Source organism: Mesoplodon bidens (assembly GCF_964165515.1).
Source record: "Mesoplodon bidens genome assembly, chromosome: 14".
NCBI classification, from domain to species: Eukaryota; Metazoa; Chordata; class Mammalia; order Artiodactyla; family Ziphiidae; genus Mesoplodon; species Mesoplodon bidens.
In genome coordinates, this window is record NC_138170.1 from 87,920,578 (window position 1) to 87,944,026 (window position 23,449).

The 23,449-nt window shown below is 46.3% G+C and overlaps 1 protein-coding gene across 7 annotated transcripts in view; it reads left to right on the forward strand.

The window, feature by feature from the left end:
- MYT1L (myelin transcription factor 1 like) overlaps positions 1 to 23,449 on the forward strand; it is a gene marked incomplete at both ends in the record, with an annotated part of 135,710 nt that overhangs the window by 15,805 nt on the left and 96,456 nt on the right. For all 7 annotated transcript variants that reach the window (XM_081255098.1, XM_081255099.1, XM_081255100.1 and 4 more), the window contains one exon: positions 9,580 to 9,935. In XM_081255098.1, coding sequence (XP_081111224.1) covers positions 9,580 to 9,935 — 356 coding nt within the window. The remainder of the gene's footprint in view (positions 1 to 9,579; positions 9,936 to 23,449) is intronic.

Here is a 23,449-nt window from a genome sequence, read left to right on the forward strand (position 1 = left end):
GAAACAGAAAGAGTATGATAACCTCTAGGTCCATCCATGTTGTTGCAACTGGCATTATTTCATTCTATTTTATGGCTGAGTAATATTCCATTGTATATATGTACCACATCTCCTTTATCCATTCATCTGTCAATGGACATGTAGGTTGCTTCCATGTCTTGGCTATTGTAAATAGTGCTGAATATTGGGGTGCATGTATCTTTAATTTAAATTTATTTATTTATTTATTTATTTATTTATGGCTGTGTTGGGTCCCCGTTTCTGCACGAGGGATTTCTCTAGTTGCGGCAAGCGGGGGCCACTCTTCATCATGGTGTGCAGGCCTCTCACTATTGTGGCCTCTCTTGTTGCGGAGCACAGGCTCCAGATGTGCAGGCTCAGTAGTTGTGGCTCATGGGTCCAGTTGCTCCACAGTATGCGGGATCCTCCCAGACCAGGGCTCAAACCCGTGTCCCCTGCACCAGCAGGCAGACTCTCGACCACTGTGCCACCAGGGAAGCCCCGAAGGGGTGCATGTATCTTTTTGAGTTATAGTTTTTTCAGGACATTTGCCCAGGAGTGGGATTGCTGGATCATATGACAACTCTATTTTTAGTTTTTTAAGGAATGTCCATACTGTTTTCCATAATGGCTACACACCAATTTACGTTCCCACCAACAGTGTAGAAGGGCTCCCTTTTCTCTACACCTCTTCAGCATTTATTATTTGTAGAGTTTTTGATGATGGCCATTCTGACAGGTGTGAGGTGATACCTCGTTGGGTAGTTTTGATTTGCATTTCTCTAATAATTAGCAATGTTGAGCATCTTTTCATGTGCCTCTTGGCCATCTGGATGTCTTCTTTGGAGAAATGTCTATTTAGGTCTTCTGCCCATTTTTTGATTGGGTTGTTTGTTTTTTTGATATTGAGTTCTGTGAGCTGTTTGTATCTTTTGAAGATTAATCCCTTGTCAGTTGCATCGTTTGCAAATATTTTCTCCCATTCTGTGGTTTGTCTTTTCAGTTCTTCCCATCAATCTTAACTCCTGTAATTCAAGGTAGCAGCACTGGTGCAACTTCAGGAGCTCCGCAGTGTCCCTTCAGTACTGAGTATCCCAGCAGCATTGAGTATCACAGCAATATTGAGTATCACAGTGGTATTGAGAAGTATTAAGCATGTAGTATTAAGTATTATTAAGCATGTATCACAGTAGTATTAAGCATGAATGCAGTACTAAGTATACCTGCAGCATCAGCTGTTGCTACGGTATTAAGTACTGCTGCAGTGTCTAGTACCTGTGCTAGCACAAAGTGGCACAATCACTTGCTAGTGATGTCACAGTTGCTGCCTCCAGTGTTCAATTCGTCTGGACTAAATGCAGACCAAAACGTCCGCGTTGTTGTGTTGTTGTTAAATGTGACTCAGAGCACTCTTGTCAACTTATAAATATCAAGACCGATAAAGTTGAAACCAGTACGCTGTTGACAGCCTAAGCACACACGGTGTTCATTTCCAGCAGTTTCCTCTCTGGAGGTGTTCTCTAAGCTGATGTAAGTAAGATGCTTAAGAGGCTTCTCTCCTGACCTGGCAGAGTTGTGCTCACATAGCAGGTGGAAAGTCCATTCATATTCTGACCTAGTGCCTGTCACTGACTCTCTCTGGCCTTAGCTTCTTCCTTTTCTAGGTGAAGGGGTGTGATTGCTGGGGTCCTCTCTCCTCCAGACTCTGCTGTTCTGAGAGTGTTGCCTTAGGAGTACCCCAGCACGTGGTTCCCCAGGCTGTCATGAACTGGCCACTTCAGGAACCCTTTTAACCATCCGAGATTTTTAGCTCAAATAGGAGGAGTCAAAGTGAATTTATAGAGCAGTTTAATTCGTCGATCTCACTGCCAAGGAGTACACGGGCTGTTGGGGCGATTTTATCTGACATTCTCAACATTCTCCCCCTTCCAGTCTTGTAAGTGGCAGGTGTAGTAAATGCTGTTTTGCAGATGGAAAGGCGAGGGCAAGCATTTCATTGAAAGCCGGGTGCTGGTGGAACCAACCTGAAGACCAGGAGGCTCATAGCCAAATCATCAGTAATATCAGTCAATAGAAAGCAATGTATTGAACACCCACTCCTTCACTGGCACAGTGGCAATTTAGAATAATTAATTCTATGGCACACCCTAATGTCAAGGAGGAAACAGTTAAATTGAGATGATAAAATGAACACACATGAAAAAGTCAGTAACAATATAGTTACAAAAAGTGTGCTAACTATCTGATGGTGCAGAGTTTTTAAAGACAGAGGATCCTGAATTCCAGACTGACCAGGAGTGACTTTATGGAAAAAGCAGAACTTGGCATGGTCTGGGAGGGTCAGCGTGAGAGGAAATAGAGAAGTAGGGCTGGAAGGAAGGAGGGGAGGAAGGGGGGGAGAGAGGAGGGGAAAGCAGGTGCTGCAGGCGCTACGCTCATACCAGGGCTGCTTTAGTTGAATTCTTTTGACTTTGGAAGAACAGAGAAACCCAGGTTATTTCAGGTGAAAAGAAAAATGGGAGGAGGATACTGTAAGGATTTCAAGATTTCTTTTAAAATACAAGAAACGGTCTCAGCAGCCAGTTAACCAAATCTCCTGGAAAGTGGGTTTGGGAAAAGGGTGCTAGTTTCTCTGTGTCTCCACCCATCCTCCCTGGTGGACGTCAGCCCTGTGGACCACTGACCCACCAGGCTGCTGCCTTCCCCTGGGGAAGTGTTCTTCTTGAGTCAAAATAAATTACACAGTGATTATTTTATGTTTTATTTGAATCTTTAAACTGCCATTCAAGGCAATAAGTATTTCATAACAGGCTACATCATTTAAAATGATAAAAGAAAAACCCATAAAGCAAGTCTCTGCCTTCCAGAAACAGAATTTTTTTAATTCTCTAAAGCCATAACGTCAAGTAAATATTTTGAAAATTTATTCATTGAATGTCTTACAATGCCTAGAACATTTATGTCACATTTAAGTTAAAAATATGTACTTTTCAAATCGGTCTGACTCTTGTTTACAATACTCTACAGAGAATAAAAGGACAAAATTAAGGAAATATGTCAATATGTAGTCAAAACTGAATTGGTTTTATTAATATATATGTTGTTGAAAAGATATCAGGAAGATGTCTGGAAAGCCAGCCATTTAATTGAATAATTCAGTGAATTAAGTTACTTCTGCAGTATTTTAAAATACTTTTATATATTCTAAAGACATGTAGGAACAGCCCTTTAAAAGTTCAGCGATAAAGAGGGATGTCAACTGTACACAAGAGAAGAGGAGGGAGAAAATAACAAAAAGAGAGCTCAGGTTTCCGGAGCACCTTCCACGTAGTCAGAAGGTGTTTTATATATATTTTTATGTTTTTCATTTGCTGCCAAGAGTCTGAATTAGGTATTACTGTGCCCATCTTACAGATGGAGAAATTGAGGCTGGTAGGGATTAAATAAGCTGCCCATAGTTGAACAGTTGTGTAATCTTGAGCAAGTTACTTAAGTATATGTTCTCAGCAGAGTCGCTTTTGTGTTTATGTAGCTCTGATGCTGTTCACAGACTCTCCGCATGTGTGATGACCTGGACCCTCTGCCATCTGTGTAGATACGGCCCAGGCTTCCAGGCCAGGTTCAAAACCCACCTCCTGCTGCGACATCCATCCTGGCCCAGGTCACTCTTCTCCCACTCCTGTGGCCTCCCGGGGGCTCCGAGTGCTGTCCCAGGGTTGCAGGTTTCTCTGATCCCACCCCCTCCAGCCAGCCAGGGAGCCCCGGGGGAGCAGCTCAGGCCTCCTTGGAGCCCTCAGGGCACTTGGACAGTCCTCTGTCCTCTGCATCTCCTTCCGTCAGCCCCCCTCACTTTCCTCAAATGCCCGTCTTCCTACGGGTCTGTCAGTCCTCTCTCTCCACTCTTCCCCAGGAAGCCAGCTCCATCCCGCTGTGCACTGACCACCCCAAACCAGTGTTGCCAGCCAGACCTCTCTCCTGAGTCCACCCCTCTTGCTGCTATGGGAACTGGGACCCCGCACGTTTAGCCCACCCGTGTCAGCCTGATCTTCCTTCCCCTCTTCCACCAAAAAGCCCAACAAGACCCAGAGTCTTCCACACCCTCCACATCAGTGGGCGTGAGCCGGGCTCCTCCAGCCTCTTCACTGCACTGCAGCCACAGGAAGGGTGTTTACAGTGCGAAAACGACGCCCTGTAGGACTCTTCCCACTGACCACCTTGTGATGGGCACCTCCACCTTCAGGGCTGTCCCTCAAAATCCCACGGATGCAGTCACACCACTCTCTGTCTCTGTCTCTCTCTGTGTCTTTCTCTCCTGCCCCATCCATATCGGTTCCTCTTTGAAGCTTTCCTGACCCTCCGTCCTGTCCACGAGGGTGACTCTCTCTGCTCCTGTCCTGTGAGGTGAGGGCTGTGTCTGCACTGCTCAAGGGAACGTTTCCTGAACAAAAGAATCAATCTATTCATTCAGCAGCATTTATGGCGAGCCTACCTACCATATGATAGATGTCAGAGAATCAAGTGTGTCCGTGGATCCTCACTAGAGCCCAGTGAGGAAGGAGCACAGCGTCTCTCCCTCTTTAGAGATCAGAAGCCAAGACGGGGGGAGCGGGGTGGGTGTCAACACCTGTTTAGTGTTACTCAGCCTTGAGATTTTCAGCAAGGAGCTCAGGATCTGCCCCTCAAAATGGGAATTATAATAGCACCTGTCTCACAGGGTCATTGTAGAGTTTAATGGATCCATATATGTAAAGATTTTAGGAAACACCAGGCACATAGTCAGTGATCTGTGAGTGGTGCTGGCTTAGCCGAGCTGACAGTGGAACCCAGGACTCCAGAATCGTGTTCAAATAGAATTTCTATTATTCCCAAATAGTCATTTATCCTTGACACATTGAGGCTCTTCAAGCAACACAAGGAAAATATCACCCATAAGAGCAGAGACCACGAAGAACCCCTCGTGAGCCTCGGAAGTGACCGTGGCCTTTCTAGGCTCCACGAGCATCGCCCTCAGTTGGGAGAGGCCAGAGCCAAGATCATCTCATCCTACATCCTTGTCTCCTGTCAGCAGCTGTAACAAGAGGGCTGTGAGCAGGGCACACTTGGCCAAACGTGTTTTTCAGTTTCTGAGACCCTGTCCCCTGTTTGTATTAAAATCGGAGACGTGAAAATGTCAAGCAAAAGACCATTAAAAATAACATAGAAATTGGCCTCGAGAGCATGTGATACACAATATTGTATATATGTGTTCACTTCAGAAACTCCGGAAACTCCATGGCAGGTAACCAATTTTCTAGAATAACCTGACACAAAAGACGAAACGTTGTTTAAGTCAAGTTAACATCAAAAGGACTGTAAAAGCTACAGCAACTAAATGACCTACCAAGACACCCAAACCAGTAGAGGAGCTGCAGAATAGCAAAGCCTGGAAGCTGATTTGCAACTTTAAGTGACTCAAGGAGGTTAAAGCATGAGCTGCCGTGATCTTATGAGTCATCATACTGACACTTTGAAGTTTCCACTGTGTGAGAAACATATAAATGGATTTATTGTCATCTTCGAATGTTGCGCATTATATAGAGTGATAAGGATGCAGGAGAGGTAGTTGTCAGTACGTTGCAGACGCCGACCTGGCCTCCCGGCTCACCTCTCAGCTCGGAGGCGGGCAGACCCGGCAGGTCCAACAGCTACTTACACCGGAAGTGGCTCAGCTACAGGGATCAGCAGAGACATTCACCCCAGCAGCACCCTTGTCCTTCAGAGGTGGCTGAGTCTGAGTCTGCTGTAAGTATACAGCATGTATTCCCTTGAGTGGCTGGGCCAGAAGACTGGGTTTTCTTGCGGTGACAGTTTTGTGAGCTGCCTCCCAAAGCTCAGCCCCTCCCTCCCTGTCCCCTACTCAGCTTCCCTCAGTGTCCAGTGAGAAGCCTTCCCATCGGTTTCTCACTCAGTAGATATTTACTGAGAACCTACTATGTCCAGTATGGTAGCCACTAGCCACATGTGGTTATTGGACTCTTGAAACGTGACTAGTGCATCTGAGGAATTCATTTAAAAATCTCCTTTAATTTTATTAATTGGCTACATATTACTAGTGACTACTGTATTGGATACTGCAGCTCTAAAAATAGAACAATCCCTTAAACACGGGCCATTTTCTTTGTCTCATGAAGGAGAAAGACAGTATGTCAACCGATAATCACACTAGGATGTGATAAGTGCTTTCATTAGTAATAAGTGGAGAAAACCATGGTTTGTTCATTCAACAATTTCATAGAGTAGCCATCAAACACAAGGTTCCATTCGCTGCTATGGGAAATAGGCAGCTGCTCCCATGGTGGAGGCCTGACGACAGTGCAGAGAAGCAGAATGGAGGAGTGCAATACCGACCATGAATTCCAAACCCTAAGTGAAACTTGGACCCTCCTGCGCAGGTGAAGGGCCAGCCATGGCGCCTGCCAAGTTCTCTACCTGGGGTTTCATGTTGGCACCAGATTCCCAATTTTTCCTAAGACTCTGCCATTTGTTTCATGCTAGGGACATTCCAGAACTGTGGGGGGTTGCTGGTTTTTTAGAAAGACTCGTGTGTGTTGATAGACATAAGCCTGGATGAATCTGGAGGAGGTTGTAGCTGGAAAGCGGCCTGGCTTTTCCAGCACTTGGACCAGCAGCACCTGCTAGGTGGAAGAGAAGCAACACTGGCTCTTCCTCAGCTGTGCAAATTCTGTCCTGCTGGCCACCCCATCAGCAGATGTGAGGTCCACATATGGGTTTGGGAGGCTCCACACTCCCCAATGCATGTCCCAGAGTCACTTCCCAAGGCTTCACTTTGAAACATTCCAAACCACTGGGTTTCATAGACCAGGAAGTGTCTGTCTATGGGAGTGGGCTCTTCATCCAGGAGCTGTTTGGAACAAGTAAAGTGAAATCTGTCCTGTGGGCTTGAATTTGGTGGTCGTGTTTAAAGTAGATACCAGGAACTCACAGTCAGTGTGAATGGGTCAAATAGAGAAGGGACAAAATGAATCTGTTTGTAAGAAGAGCGCAATTTCATTTCCAGTTTACATTAGTAGCTGTAGAAAAAAGCTTGAGCATCAAACCATGTGAACTGGCAGAAGACACTGGAAGCTTGAGGCCAGCTAATTCCTGAAAGTTGGAAAAAATGAATCCAAATGGTTTACAAAATGTAGGATAAGGAAGTAAAACCAATTCAGGTAACAACAGAAAGGCAGTCTCCATTCTCCTACTCTGAATTTTGCAACCCTACTGTCTAAGGTCTGAGCTCCCGTTAGCATCTTGCGATTTGGGGCTGCTGAGAAGGGAGAGAATCAACAAGAAGCCCACCGCAGTGCTGGGTTTACACCATCTACAGACATTCCCATTGCCAAGTGGAGGTGGGGCCGTTTTGAGTAACATGACTGAATAGCACAAGATCAACTGTTTTCCCATCATTTCCCAGCATCTGAATGAGTCCGATAGTGAAAGCAGGCCAGTTGTCTGTCTCAGTGAACACCCGGCGTGCAGGTAGCATTGATGCAGAGCAGACACATCCAACAATTTGTTGATGAACTAAGAGAAGAGAGAAGAGTTTTGGGAAGGTAACAATAGTCCTCATGAACTGCCAGTTCACAGACAAAGCCCGAAGAAAAAGAATACTTATTTATTTATTATAATTTATTCAGATAAACACAGAGTGAATACACTAACAAGTCCACTCAGATCCAGGACCACGTCTTGAGAAGATTCGCTGGAATGGAAGTTGGACTTGACCAATTGTCAGGGATGGAGGCAGGGAGGACTCAGTTCTTCAGTGCTATGGAATGTTTGGCTGAGATTATTGACTCAGACTCTCCCCAAATCCATGTAAATGTTCACATAAAAGAAATCTCAGATACCTGTTTATTTCCTATGAGAAACACTCTCTAGACCAAAATTTGTTTCCTTCAGTTTTTTCTGATTATAATAAACATTATCTGGTTTTATTATTGTATTTTTACAATATGAGAACAGTCAAAAGGCAGAAGCCTCATCACTCTGTGTTTCACGGGTGGCAGCTCTGCCTGCTTCCCCCCCCACCCCGGACCCTATCTCGTCTCTCACGCCCTCAATCTGTCCTCACCGCACCTGCTGTCAGCTTCCCAACATGCAACTGTGATCGCATCATCGACTGCGTGAAGGAACTCAAATAACTGCCGTCATTAGCCTGCAAGGATGGTCTGACCCCGAAGGGCTCTCAGGTCTTCGCGCCATCCTCACACTCCCTCCCAGACATCTGGGCATCTCCTTTGAGGCCTGTCTCCAGCGTAGCCTCTTCCTGGGGACGCCCCAGCTCCCTTGGCTGGCTGCCCCTCTATTTTATGATGTAGTGCCCTCTCTATACTTTTATCATAGTGTCTGCCACACTCTCTATTCACTCAACAACTATTGGATAAGTGCCCATGACTCCCCGGGCATTTGGTGCATGGTGGTAAACAGTGGCCAGAGGTTCTAAAGCAGAATTACTGCCATGTCTGAGTCCCCTTTGGACCGTAAGTGACTTGAAGGGTGGATCTGCACCTTTCACCTCTGAGTCTCCTGCACAGCACAGGGTCCAGCAAAGAGGAGGCTCCCAAGATAAATACACACTGGGTGGGTTCATGACTGAATGAATATTTTACCATTCCTAGGTCCAAAAGTAAAGCTAATCATAGTCTGCAGGAATCCCCTATCAAAGTGTTCACTTAGTGATGATGATCACACATCTCATTTTAGACACACAGAATAATTGCCAACAGCATTTTCCCGTATGTCTTTTCTCCCCATTCCTTGCAGTATATATATACACATATAGAGTTTCCAGGAAGAAAAAGACTCCAATTAGCAACAATGCTTTGGAAAATTGCCCTTTTTTAAGGAAAGGTTATGAGCTCTTGCTGTAAGGGTCTTACCCAAGTTTGGGCCAATTTTAGCATGATTAGTGCTGACTGCCAAATACACCAAGTCTGCTTTCTGTGACGCCAGGGCAGGACTGACACCTTCTACGGAGTTTGAATCTTGCTCCCATCAAAGGCATGTACGGTCCATCTTCTTTGAGTGGTCATTCTGTCTACAGATATAACTTTATCTTGAGAATGTACAAATCCAAATATATCCAAAGCTTTTTTGCAACTTCTGTATTTTCGTATTTCACAAAAATGTATATATGTTAATATAGTACGCATGAACTAATTCTTTTTTTTAAATGTGCGTTGCACACCGTGTGCGTTTGGTAAGATGTTTAGTGAACTTGTGTTGTCAATTACATGATGTTGCTGTGCACGTGCTTCGTAAACCATCCCCGGGGGTGCTGTGAGGATCCCTGTGCGATCATGTGGATGGTAGTGATAAGGGACGAGGAGCGGAGAGAAAAGGTTAGCAGCCTCAGACACAAGCCAGCTGTGTCTCTGTGGAATATCACTCTGTGCACAGGTGCCGGCACACTCGTGGGAGTCCATGTGCTCACATCCTTTCTGCATTCGTGCCGAGCCTCAGCCTCTTCATCCAGGACTCCCGTTGCCCTGATCCTCAGATAGTAACTCAGATCTTCTCTCTCTTTTCTAACAGCGTGTACGGCTGCCCCTTGGCTAAAAAAAGAAAAACACAAGATAAACAGCCCCAAGAACCTGCTCCCAAGCGAAAACCGTTTGCGGTGAAAGTGGACAGCTCGTCGGTGGATGAGTGTTACGACAGCGACGGCACGGAGGATGGGGACGAGAAGGAGGAGGACGCGGAGGAGGACGACTCAGACGACGACGACGAGCAGCGGGAGGACGAGGACGACGACGAGGAGGGGGGCCGGGAGGAGGACATGGAGGACGAGGACGAGGACGAGGACGAGGACGGCGAGGACGTGGAGGACGAGGAGGACGACGAGGACGAGGAGGATGAGGACGACGACGAGGACGAGGAGGACGAGAACGGTAATCCTCAACGCGGTAGCCGAGGACCGAGCGGTGGGCGGGGCCGCTTCCGGGAGGAGGGCCTTCCGGTGCCAGTGGTCGTGGCGCATGCGTGGTTGATGCCCACGGGATTAGGCGGCCGGGGCAGCGCTGGGAGGCGCGGGTGTCCGTGTCTTTCCCTTTCCTTTTAGAGAAGTTCTTTAAATCATCCATCAGACATTAGATGTTGCTTCGGTCACGTTGTTACTCAGACTGGTCATCCTCAAAGTTTGCTGAAATATCTGCGGTGTGCACGTCTGTTTAGCTTGGCAACTTTTATCGAGAGAGTCCAGCTTGCCTTTTCTCGGAGGCTCCACCCGAGAGATCCCGTCATGACCCGCTACGGCGGCTGTGGCATTGGCACGGGCAGCCCACGTGCCTCTCGGGAGCTGGAAGCCTGTGTGAGCCCCGCTGCATGAGCTGCTGAAGTAGGTCTGTCCGTCAGTGGCCAAGGCTTTCCTTTAGTGGCCGTCAGGTATGGGTTCGAGGAGGAACCCGGCTGTGAGGAAGCAATGAATCAACCCGTCATCTGCTTCCATGCTCAAGAGCTGTGTTTTCAGATCCAGGGAGACAGACACATGAAGGGCACGCTGTGCAGGGTAGTGGCATCTTTGGGGCAAAATTTTCAGATGGTTTTGCTTTTACATCCAGCTTACTGTTGGTGTCAGACTCAGAAATAGGACTTCAAAGCCAGTCCCTTCACAGAAGTCCTTTCTTTTCTAGAAGGACGTGGGAGGTCACTGAAGAGTCTAGTTCTAGGCTTTACTGGCTCAGAGTTTGCCTTAGAGAAATGGCAAAGCAGGTTTAAAAAGTGAAGGGAATATCTTTTCCTTACACTTCTTCCTTGGGCTCAAACCTCTTCAAGAATCTGAATTCTGAGAAAGGCTAATTCCTCAACACAAAGGACAGTGGTTTCAGCCGATGGAGAGTTTGTAGATCAGGCAGGTGGGAACTGGTTGTTGCTAATCCCGTGGAGAGAGCATGGATCAACTTTCCTCCTTCACGGGTTACACTAGTTTGTTCCAGGAAACCTGGCTTTTATGAAAGAATCCTCGATTGTTACTGTAGTTTAGGGTCCTTATGAAAACAACTGACTGCTTAACTTACATGGATAATACAAACGTATCTGTATATAAATGCATACACACATACACAGGCACACACACACATGCATAAACTTCATGCATTAAAATCTGGTCTCCCCAGGTTACTTTTCTTGTCTTGTTATTATAGATCGTGGTGTGGAGACAGCCTAAGGAGTAGCATCAGCACACACCCACAGACACACACCGTTCGCTCTGCTAACCAGACTGTGGTGTCATTAATGAGATGACGGGACTTTCATGCTGAGTATTAAAAACAGCAGCTCTGGGTAATAAAATATGTGGAAAGTTGGAGAATCGACCAATTTGGCAAATTATTTCTGGACCCTGTATTACATGTGTGTAGTTCTGGGTGAAATCATTCATTGTTGAGGCTGACTCATGATTTGTAGGTTAACCATGGCTTCTTATGAAGATAGTATAAAATACTGCTCTTTCATATTCTCCTTCTATGTTTAGAAAGCCGTAGACATTAACATTTGAAGTTATAGAGGTTTGTGCGTGTGGTGAATTAGGGTGGGAGATATTTGCACATATGCATCATTTAACCAAGTGCCTTAACCAGAGTCTAGGGTCTGCTCTCCATTTGCTAGAATTAAACTTTCAATTTTAATTTACTTAGGGCCATATTTTAAATAATCTACTTTTAAAAGTGCAAAATGACATATTTTGAAAAAGCGCTCACAGGCTTATTGAAACAGCTTTAGCATGTGACTGCACTGGCTTCATTCACTCTGACTTGAACGCTTAGAGTTGTTTTAAAAAGTGAGAAAGTAAACCAAAGATAAAGACATTTTTCTAGGAAAATTCATGTAAGTGGGCATAATCAAGGGGGCATGATACAGCCATGAAACAATTGCATAATTAAAACTTCGGCCCCAGAATGCCTAATTATGTGACCCACCTTGCCTGGTGACCAGCACTCAGTGTTCTGCAAACACGAAGCCCAAGTCGGAGGCATGTAAGGAAGTTGGTTCCAGAAAGAAAATGCCCAGTAGGAGGATGAATGATCAACTGTTGGTCTCTGGTGGCAGAATTCATATTCAGCTCTGGATTCTCCAGCTAAGCACCTTCTAGAATCATCTATTCTGTGAACTTTAAAGGAATCAACTAAAACTACTAAAGAGAGGTTCAGCTGTGGTGGCCATTTATGGATCATCAGGCTACCTCTTCTGCTGTAAGACAAATAGGTCCATTTTACCAAATACTTTGGCAGCAAAGTGTAATAAGCTACTCCCTCTTAGACAGCCTCTCATCAAGTCCTAAGTCCCAAGGAGTCGTTGGATCAAAGGTAGCCCATGTGATGGACCCTGAACTGTGGCTCTGATTGCTCTAAGTTCTGTGCAGGAAGGCCCAAAGCCTTGCTTGATTTCCAAGTCAAACAAAAGCATCCCTCCTAAGAAGAAACCACTTCCAAGGCCTGATTCCTGCAGAGGGTTTCACCAAGTTTTTCTGTTACAGGGAGAAATCTCCCCTGGAGGAGCACATGGACAGGTGTTCCAAGACCCCATGTAGCCAATATCACACAAAGATATGCCAGGTGGATTATCCAGTGGGTTATTTCATACCCCCAGGGTCAGGAATCTTCAGGAAGGTTCTAGATCAAGGAGACACAGCTCTGCTGATGAAGTGCTTATTTTACATGATCAAACTCCTAGCTGTGTGTGACTTACAACAATCAGGTTTTGAAAGGCATGTGTCCATCCATCTCCCATTTTCATGTCCTCCCAAATGCATTTTATTTTACCTGATGGCTATGTTTAGTGCCAAAATCACTTTCAGTCTGTGTGAGTATCTGCCCCCATAGCCGTGTCTGTAACATGAGAAACTCACCCCACATTGCATGTCTTTGTCCCCTCCTTGTATTGGCAGAAACTGTTTCTGAAAAACTGGGGAAGGTACTTTCTGTGTCTGGTGACCAGAGTTCTGGGTCAGCATCTCAAAGTCGGTCTTGCGTGTCCCTTGTTGACACTCTTGGTGGCTGTTGCATGGCTGAGCCAGCAGCTGATCCTTTCCAAGGGGGACTGTGCCTCTTTCTTAGTAAACTGAAGCACAGACGGTGACTGACTGTTAACAGAGTGAGAAGCAAGGCAGGCAGGACTGGGTGCGCGGAGGCATCTCGGGTGCCGAGGGGCTGATCATAGGGTCCGTCACGGCAGCTGATGGTCTCCCAAGGAAACCAGGGCAGCCAGATGGAGTTGCACGGACAAAGCTTAAGCTGCCCTCAGCCTCCCTAGTAGCTATAAAGTCTCAGACAATTTCTACCATTCTCCACCTCGGTTATAAACTGAAATGTGAAGTTGATTGAGAGGTTTTGTTACAGAGAAAACAAATGCTTATAAACCACCAAATTATTACATAGGAACCCACCGATTATAGAAGGACTATTATTTATAACTTGCAAATTAGGTGTTTATTCTAATTCCAAGGATCCTCTGGCGTTGTAGTTACACGTGAACCAAAATATTACTAATAATGTACATTTCCAGTCCAGTCAGTATAGTAATGTACACACTATGTTTGATCTTCACAGTGATTGTGCAAGACAGGGCAGGGTAGAAATTATTTCACTCTCATTGTGCTAATTAGAAACTGAGGCTCAGAAAGATAAGATTATTTTCAGCAGGTGACAGATACATGGTCACACTCTGTTGGTGGCTTTTCTTACTTCAGAGCTCATGTTCTTTTTATCACTCTCTGCTCATTTGAAGAACAGGAAATGCTATCTGAGTAACTCATTTCAGATTACATTAAATGCATCACTAATTAATCAGAATTATATTTTGTCCAGTTGACCTTTGCATGGAGAATTTTATTTTCAAAATGCATGTAATGGTCTAAGGTGTAATTATGAGCTTAAAGTTCCCTCGTTATCCTAAAGTTGAGAAAGTTATTATTCAGGGGTCATAGCTTTTTCTAATAGCAGATTTTTTACATGGTATATAGTAAGTACCTTTTCAGAGTCTTATAATTTGAGAAATATAGATTCAATGGTTATTTAATGCCTAGTAAGTTACACTTATTTTCACACTACAGCCCACTAAAAAGAATACATCTTTAAATAATAGATAGACTCACATATGTGTGTATAAAATAAGTGTATGTATTTAAATCTCCTTATGAGTATATATTGTATCTGCCCACTGACAGGAAAGAAAATTCCGTGAGGAAGAACATAGCAATTTGTTGTCCAGATGACAGAAAATGTTCATGTCCACTGCCATTTTTAACACATAACTGTTTCTTTTTTGTGTGATTTGCTCTGGTTATAACTTTATTTTTTTTAATGTTCATTGGAGTATAGTCGATTTACAATGTTGTGTTAGTTTCTGGTGTACAGCAAAGTGAGTCAGTTACATATATACATATATCCACTCTTTTTAAAATTCTTTTTCCATATAGGCCATTGCAGAGTATTGAGTAGAGTTCCCCATGCTATGCAGTAGGTCCTTATTAGCTATCTATTTTATATAAAGTAGTGTGCATATATCCATCCCAATCTCCCAGTTTATCCCCCCTTAACCCCAGTAACCATAAGTTTGCATAACTGTTTATTAATATATTCTGTTTCTGAAATACATTTGTAAATATGTAAGGTCCTTTCTTTGCTTACTCTTTATTGAATCTTGGGACTTTCTGGACAATTCAACTTTGAAGACAATTGACTTGGCCATTGGGTTAAATTAGGTAAAAATGCAAACGCCTTCCTTTTCTAGAGGTTTTCTGGCTTCATTCTGTTCTATGTGTGAATTAGCCACAGATGTGTGGTGGCCTCCTTGGAAGGTCACCTCTAAGAAGGAACTGGGGGGTTTGAAGGGCAATGCGAATAATTACGTTGAGAATGTACAGTGTACAGCAAAGCTTCTCTGGACAGGGTTTAGTGAGCTGGCCAGAGGCTGAGCGGCCTGTGAGGTGTGGAGCCCAGCATGCTTTGGTCAGGTCACTGCAGCTCGCCTCTCCTCCCATACGTGGACACCTTCACAATGGTGTGGTCAGGGCCTGTCACATTCTGACTCTGGGCTCTGTTTGCACCGCCCTCCCCAGCAAGCAAATCCATACATAATCCAGCTTCTCTGCAGAAACTCAACTGTCTTTGAAGGGAACTCAAGACAAAACCCACCCTCACAGACACAACTTTTGTTTTAATTACCAAGTGTCCAGGGTGTTTTTTATTCCACACGGGATGATGCCCTAGGTGCCATGTTACTAAAGCATCATGACAACTTGCAGCCAATGGGCTTGAATTTCCATAAGACAGGACAGAATGAGGAGGGTGAGGGTCCCTCACTGTGGCCCCTGAGCTCCCCAAACTCCCTTTCGATGAGGCACTCACACTGATCAGCCAGTTACCTCTTACCTCATTCTCAGGAAACGGCCCTGATGCAGGAAGCAAGTTGAGATACGGACTGTGCATCAAAATTCGCCCCCCAGCTTTCTCCTGCAGTCAGCAGAAAACGCAGTGAGTTCTGTGACCAGCGGAGAAACCAAGGTGTGTTTAGTAGGCAAGGTCTCAACTGTGCACAGTCGGGAGAAAGAATATGATGACTTTTTATCCTCCTAAAAATTGATCTCTCCCTCCATCCATGAAAGCGTTATTGTAGGCACTTTAGTATGTGAATACACTGAGTAGATGGCTCCACCCCTCAGAAACGAGTAAAGGCAGAATTAGGCATTTCTTGGTGTCATCTTATGATGAAAATTAAACTTTCTTCTTGCAAACTAATTTTGCGTAATTAGAAAATATATGTTATGTTTCACAAATTTTCAGACTCTTCAATACAAACCAGAAAACTTGCTAACGAGGTGAAGTCATGTACATTTGAGACGCAAGCAACATGCATAAAGTACGGGTTTTTTAATTTTTTACATAATAATAAGAAATAATAGATGTAAGAGAGTAGATCTAACACATTTTTATTCAATTTTTTAATTTAAAAGCTTTTAATGACATCACATATATTTAACAGATAGGGCACAAGTCGAGAGGCACAGGTCACATGACTGAGCACCAGGCCTGAGTGACCACCTCCATGCTCAGGCCCAGCCTCTGGAGTTCATGCCTATCAATGCCATTTTGATTGTGCAGTAAGATGAAAATCATCATTACAACCATTACAGTGACAGAGAAATGCACACTATGTATCAAATAGCAAGGTAATGAAGCAAATTATAACACAGTGTGGCAACGCACAAGCAAGTAACCACTAGGGTAACATGACTTCGTCCAGTAAATGCTTTTTATTCCTTTTGTTTTTAAGGTCAACTTAAAGGGATGGCCAGCTTATTTCTTTGTCTTAATTTGATTTTTTTTTTCGGTACGCGGGCCTCTCACTGTTGTGGTCTCTCCCGTTGTGGAGCACAGGCTCCGGACGCGCAGGCTCAGCGGCCATGGCTCATGCACCCAGCCGCTCCGCCGCATGTGGGATCTTCCCGGACCAGGGCACGAACCTGTGTCCCCTGCATCAGCAGGCGGACTCCCAACTACTGCGCCACCAGGGAAGCCCCTTAATTTGATTTTTATTCCAAATGCTAGCTTGGCAGAGGGCGGGATAAAGGTGGGAAAAGGTGCGTCTTGTAGCTCTGGCTGCCCTGCTTCCCTCGCTCTCCCTGGACTTTGGTTTGGCCTCCAGAGGTTAGGATGGTAACACTTGCCCTTTGCTCACCTCACTGCTTGGTTGCTAAGCTTTAAAGCAGGTGTAGTCCCGAGAGATGCTGGAGAGAGGCGAGCAATCCAGAGCTGCAAAGTAGCAACCGTAACTCAGGTGGCTTTTGCACGGTTCTCCTCTCTCAGGCACAAACTCAAGCTTGTCTGTAATTCATGGAACCCAAGGTCCATGGCGATACCAAGCAAATATATTATGTACATCAAAGCCGCATTAATTTAAAAGACTCAGCGCGTGGTGACAGCTCACTTCAAAAAAATGGAATGTGTTTTCTGTGTACACAGAAGTGCACTGGGTTCCATGGGGACACAAAAACTAAATAGATACCACGCTTTGCCAAAAAGAAATGCACATAATATAGCATGAAAGAGGAGTGTGTACATGAAAATATATATGTAATGGTGCTTTACAAAGGGCAGAATTAGAAGCCATAAGCCGAGATGGAGGCTTTAAAGGTTTGAGTTGAAAACAAGAACAAAAGTTTTCATATTTGAAGATTGTTGAGCTTTAGATTAGGTTACCAAAGAATGGTAGTGTTTCTGAAAGCTCTTTTCTGTCTGATGGGGATTGAATACGGTCGAAGAGAAGAACGGGCGCCCTGCGCCTCCCAAGTTCCTCTCAATCAAACATACTCATTGGAACGGCCACATCACACCAGTATGTAAAATGGGAGGACCAAAGTTTTCACAGACTCTTTTCCACTCCCTGGTTTACAGCATCAGCAGTAGCAAAAGCAACCTTGGTCTGCTGGGCCAGGGATGTTCAAGGTCGTCCAGTTAATTTGGAAAGTTTCCGAGCTGTGTGTGCAGCACGCGCATGTGTGCGTGTGTGATTAGAGAGAGAGAGAGAGAGAGTGAGAGAGGGATGAGGTTGATTCGTGTGTTTCAGCCCGTCTCAGCCTGAAAACTACTGATTTCAAATAGCTCTTGTCTGGATTGGGGGCTATGACTATTCTATTTCTTAGTCTCCAAACTTAGATAAACCACATACCTAAAATGTCATCAAGTAGAAAGGACCTCAAAACTTAGCGAATAAATAAAACTTTATTCACTCACATTCCGTTAATTAAGATCACTAATGAATAAAAACTTCAAGAAGCATAACTTACACATTCTACATTAAAAATTATTATGCAACTTGGATCCCTTGTGAAAACCATTATTTTTTCCTTCAGTTTATCTCATTTAGCTTAAAGGACATTTTTACATCATGCTTCAGCTTATGAAATGGACAACTTCTAGAATCAAGAAACCAACAATCCTCCTCTGAGCTGTTGTAGTGACGTTAGCCTGTGCTTTGTGCTTTGGATGCTGTTGAGCTGGGAGAATTCTGCCCGGGCCCCCATGCCTCGCTCTGGGCCTGGGAAGCTGACTGTACACGCGTGAGGTCTGACTCGGGACGTGAAAGGGGATGCATGGCCGTGACCTTCACCTGTGCTGACGGGGCAGGTGACAGGGAGGGTCGGACTAGAGATGCACAGGGCCTGCGTGCGGACACGGGCTACCCTCCTCCACCACAAGCCCAGACAGCGGGCTTTCCCCTGGAGATGATGCAACAGATGTGCTGGGACCACCTTCTGTGCTCGGGGCGTCCTTCCTGCACTGCAGACACGGCTCTCGGGAGTTGGGTCGGGACCAGACTATCACCTTCCAAGCCAGGTGCCATCGCAGGGCCCCAGATGCCATGGAGCTGTTCCTCGACTGCACAGTGATCTGGTGGTGGGTGGTTTATATCAAATCTGTGTTACTTAAGTCCATGTATAAATTATATATATATATATATATATATATATATATATATATACACATATATATATATACTTTTATAAAAGTCAAAATCAGAGCTCAGCCCCCACTGAACTTCCGTGTGCTGGCCCTGCACGGGCCAACGTGGTAGCCCCTGGCCACACGGGGTTGTTTAAATATAAATATGTTGAGTTTGAATTTAACTTAAATTAATTGAAATCACATAGTGTTGAAACTCCACATCCTCAAACCCAGCAGCCTTTGCACCGCAGCCCCTCCTCCCGGGGTGCGGTCCCCTCATCTCTCAGGTCACTGCCCAGAGGCCGCCTTCTCAGTGAGCCTGGCCCAGCTGCACCTGAAGTGACCCCTGTCCTGGCCCCCTGACCCCTCACAGCACAGGCCACCAGCCAACATCACTGATCACAGTTATTTTCCGTGTGTTTCTCTTCCGGCCCTTACGCGGTGGCGTCCCCGCATCCTGGGTTCATCTTTCCGCTCCAAACATCAGTGAAGTGAATAAATAAGCTGGATTTGTTCGTGTCCCACAGGCCTGTCAGAACTGGCCTAAGCAAAACTGTGGCCATTAGAACATCTGTCCGTGTTCTGGTAAAAACGTGTCCCATGTCGTCCTCTCCGAAGTTTTTGCATCTTGAAGTAGGAGGAAGATATCTCGAAATGCCGATATTTGACCCAGTAAATGCCGACGGACGGAGCTCCCCCGGCCTCCGTGTACCGCGCAGCCGCAGTGAATCGGCTGCCCCTTCCCAGGCCCCGGCCTGCCCCCGAGGGTCGCTCTGCTTCAGACGACGGACGTGATGCACGGGTCTCTCCCACGTGGTTCCTCTCGGGCTAAGGAAGGCTTTCAGGCCAGGCCGGGAGCTAATATCGGGAACACGTTAGAAGCGCACGGCTCAGAGGGGAGGCTGGCAGGCTCCTGAAGCGACCCTGTGCCGGGGCGCATCCTTCCCCGGGCCCGGGGACAGCAGGGGCTGGAGGGGACCCTGTGTCCTGCTGCACAGGATCAGCTGATTTACACAGACGGGAGCAAATCCCAGCCCAGTAAGCCAGCTCCTCTGGGGAGAAGTAGGTCCAGCTGCTCCAAGTGCAGGCAGGCGTGGGGATGAGACCACAGCCCAGAAACGCCCAGAAGCAACAACACACAGCTCAGAAAAAAGGGCTGGGAACTGCATACATTTCACCCACATCATCCCCCCCTCACGACGCGCACCAGTGAGAACAAAGCAACTACCTCTAATCACCCAGAAACTGTGAAATTGTTAAAACTGTGAAAATAGATGGGAGTAGTCTGAAATTCCCCGCCAAAGTGAAAACAAGACAAACAACAATGCTGTTAAGTAAGTTGGAACTAGAAAATGTGACAGGTAAGTCTAGAGAGGTGACAAACCTTGAATCTTCCAGCCACGTCACCCGTCTGTTCCACTCTCACCTTCGAGATTCCCCTCTCGTTCACAATGAACTTGGGGGGTGAGTGTGAAGGGGTCCTGGGAATCCTCCAGCTCTGCACCCGGCTGCCCAGATGGGGGGCAGGGAGCTTGAGGAGGAAGGGCTGCCAGGGCCCCAGTGCTGGCCACGGGAGAAGGGCTGTGGCCAGGGTTCTCCCTCCCAGGCGGCCGAGGCTGGCGCCTCCACAGCAGAAGCTGTAGTGCGAGCAGCGCCTGGGCAAGCAGGAAGGCCTCTCCTACCACAGAGGGAAAGGGTCCACAGCATCTCAAAGAGGGTCGGGGGTATTTGCAGAAGGACCAAACTCACATTGCTCCGTCTGGTCTTGGGGATGGGCTGCAGGAGTTATGAGTCATCAGAGGGTCCGAGTCCGTGGATCACAGAGGGGGTCGGTCTGTCCTCTGGTCCTTCCCTCCCCGTCTCTGCACAACCTCATGCCTGGGTGTCCCTGACCCTCCCACCTTCCTACCCACTCGGTTCCCTCATGCTGCCCAGGACGCTGGTCCTATGAACCCAGTCCAAGATGTTCCTAATTTCCAAATCTTTTCTCCGTATCAGAATGGACTTAAACTCCGCCAGTCAGGACCCTCGTAGGTGACAGGTCAACGGAGCTGGTAATTCCGGCAGACATTTCAACACCTGGCGCTATAACTAGCCCTCAAACCTCAGCAAACCAACGTAGAGGAGGAAGGCTCCGAACAGCAACAGCAGCTCCAAGTGGCTGGCAGGCAGCAACTGTGGTGGATGGAGAGCTGGACGCCCGGCTGGGACTAGTCTAGAATGGGCTGTGGTGGCCCAGCATCCTGGGATGGCATCCCGCCCTGTCACCTAGCAACAAGATGATGTGGAGAAAACACCAGCCTCTCTTGGGCTCCGTGTTGTCACCTTCGGAAGGACAGTAGGTGACACCTCCTTCTCACAGGGCCCCTGTGGGCATGAAATGAGGACTGACAGCCACAGGCCACGAGACTGACCCCTGGGGCTGTTATTCTGTGTTCACTCGATGGGGTTTGTGCAACGATCACCACTTTTGCTTCTTTCTTGTAGTTGCTGCGGCTATTAAAACGCCATCATCTTCTCATTAGGATCCAATATATCATCACATTTCTGTAGTTACAAGTCAAAAATGAATGTTGATATTTATTTCTATAGTCAAAAAGGAAACTCCTATTAATGCCATAAGAAGCTGTGGCCTTTGGTGATTTGAAACCCACGAGGGTGGACTCTTAGACCACGTCTTCTCTGACCTGGTAAATCTAGAGCAGTTTCTGCTTTGAAGAAGTGTGTCTTCTTTCTGTTTGTTCTTGTATTTTATTTTATTTTATTTTAGTCAGTTTTCTATTTGCTAGCCTATGGCTTATTTTAATGACTAGAAAGAACAGTAGTAACACAATCAGGTTTAGGACTAGACACTGAAAGAATTAAAAGGTGCATCAGACATATTTTTTAGAGACAAAATACTAAATGAAGCCAGTGCTTGTATTTATAAAGTTATAATCCACAGAGTTCTAACCACAGCAAATTCCGGTCATGAAGATGGAGACAAAATACCATACATGGCTCCATTTTTTTAAAGAAATGTTTTTGGTTTTCTAATTGTAGCTACTGAGCCTAAATTGTTTATAACAATCTGATTCAAAGGAGATAAAATTCAGACCTACGACATTTTACAGAGCTCACACAGGAATCCAAACATGCATGTAATTACAGTAAAAACAAGGGTCTTGTTTGATGAGGAAACACTGGGGAGACCCTGAGCCACTGAACCGCCTGTGCTTCTGGGCGCAGGTTCCTCCCCTTGGAGGGGCGGGCCGGGTCTCCTCCAAGTTCCACCCAGGTGTGGCCATCCTGTGAGCCCCTCCCAAAGGCGAACCCCTGGGCCGGCCCCCACTGGCAGGTACCTTTCCCTCCTGTTACCACACAGCTTTGCCAGAGAAGAGGCTCGAGATAGAAAAGCATCAAAAGGACACTGAGATACCTTGGCCTTCTCCTTAAACCTCTGTCTGAGTAGCTGTGTTCTTTTATTTAGAATGTGGGCCTGAACTTTAAAATAACTTTCTGGTAAAATGCCTTTTCTCATCCCAAATGCACTCTCCCTGTTTCCTGGATCACTGATTACATGAAGAATTCCTCCACTGACTCCTGAATCTCTTTGGGTTGGAAATTTAGTCTTTGGACTGTCGGTACTATGTTGTTAATGCCTGGCTGGCCCAGAAAACTCTGGCCTGCTTCCCACGGCCCACTTCCACATGTGGTCCATTTCATTATGAGCCTCAGCAAAGACATAACTAGAAGGGTAAACTGCCTGAAAGCACAAAACCAGAGATGGAATTCCAAAAGCTCGCTGTGAATGATTTTGAATTCTGGAGGCTGAAGCTTAGAACCTGCTTGTTGACAGGCTGCCTGATGGATCCCTTCCATCCGTCCACATCATTAAGGCTTGACTTTATCTCACATGCGTTTTGAAAGAGTTAAATACCAATAACTTGAAAACGTCCATTAACCCACCAGGATTTTCAGCCTCTCATGCAGTCTCTCCAGACACCCCCAGTCTTACTGCTGGGGGTCCGGCAGCCTCGGAGGGCACAGAGGCTGGTGACCAGGAGGAAGAGCCAGGCCTTGCTCAGTCAGACACTAACCCAGTGTTCCTTGATGACCCAGATTTCTCCTACAAGTACGCAAAGTCCTCCACATCTGCTGTGTGGGCCCAGCCTCCCCGGATACCTGCCACCAGGCGTGCAGGGCTCGTTCACTGTGAGGGTCTTTATGTGGCACAGAATTCTCATGGTTCCAGTAAAGGCTCAGGCCTGGCTCGGGACGCCAGCGTCACCCAGCCAGTAACAGCAAAGGCCCAGCCTGGACCAGGAGGTATAAGTTCCCCTGTCACTGTCACCCTGATGTGGCTACTCAGCAAGGGGCGGCCTGCAGGGTCCAGGTCTTCAGAAGGGAAAGGACCCCCCAGCTTGTTCGCAGGCTCCCTCACCTGTGTGGCTGGGAGACCGTGTGAAGAAGCTTGTCCACCTTCCTTTAATCTCCTTGTAAAGCGATAAGTTCACCTAGCAAGGAGTGGAGACATGAACAGGTGCATAATGATTGGAAAGCTGAGCCGTGTCCCTTTTCTGTGTGACACTGAGGGGAAACCACTTCCTCTTTGGGGAAAATGAAATGAAGATCATCCTGAGATTCTGAATTTGGAGAATTAATGAAAATCATGCAGATGACAGGTTTGGTAGGAAGGTGGGGAGTTCCATAAACTGTGGGCCTCATCAGCATCAGGATCCCATGCAGCCTTCACTGTGGGTTAGACGGGTGGGGGTGGAGGGCGTAGCCTCTCTGCCCTGGTCTCTCCTTTCACTGACTTCCACCTACTCCAAGCTCTTCAGGTGACAGGAGAGAGTGACAAGGAAATCAGGACAATGCCACCTCTTACTTGACTTGGCTTCTGCTCAGAATCGACTTTCAAAACGCTTCTAGCGGTTGCACGTGGTGCCTTGTTTTCAAACCACAACTTGTAGGTTCATCTG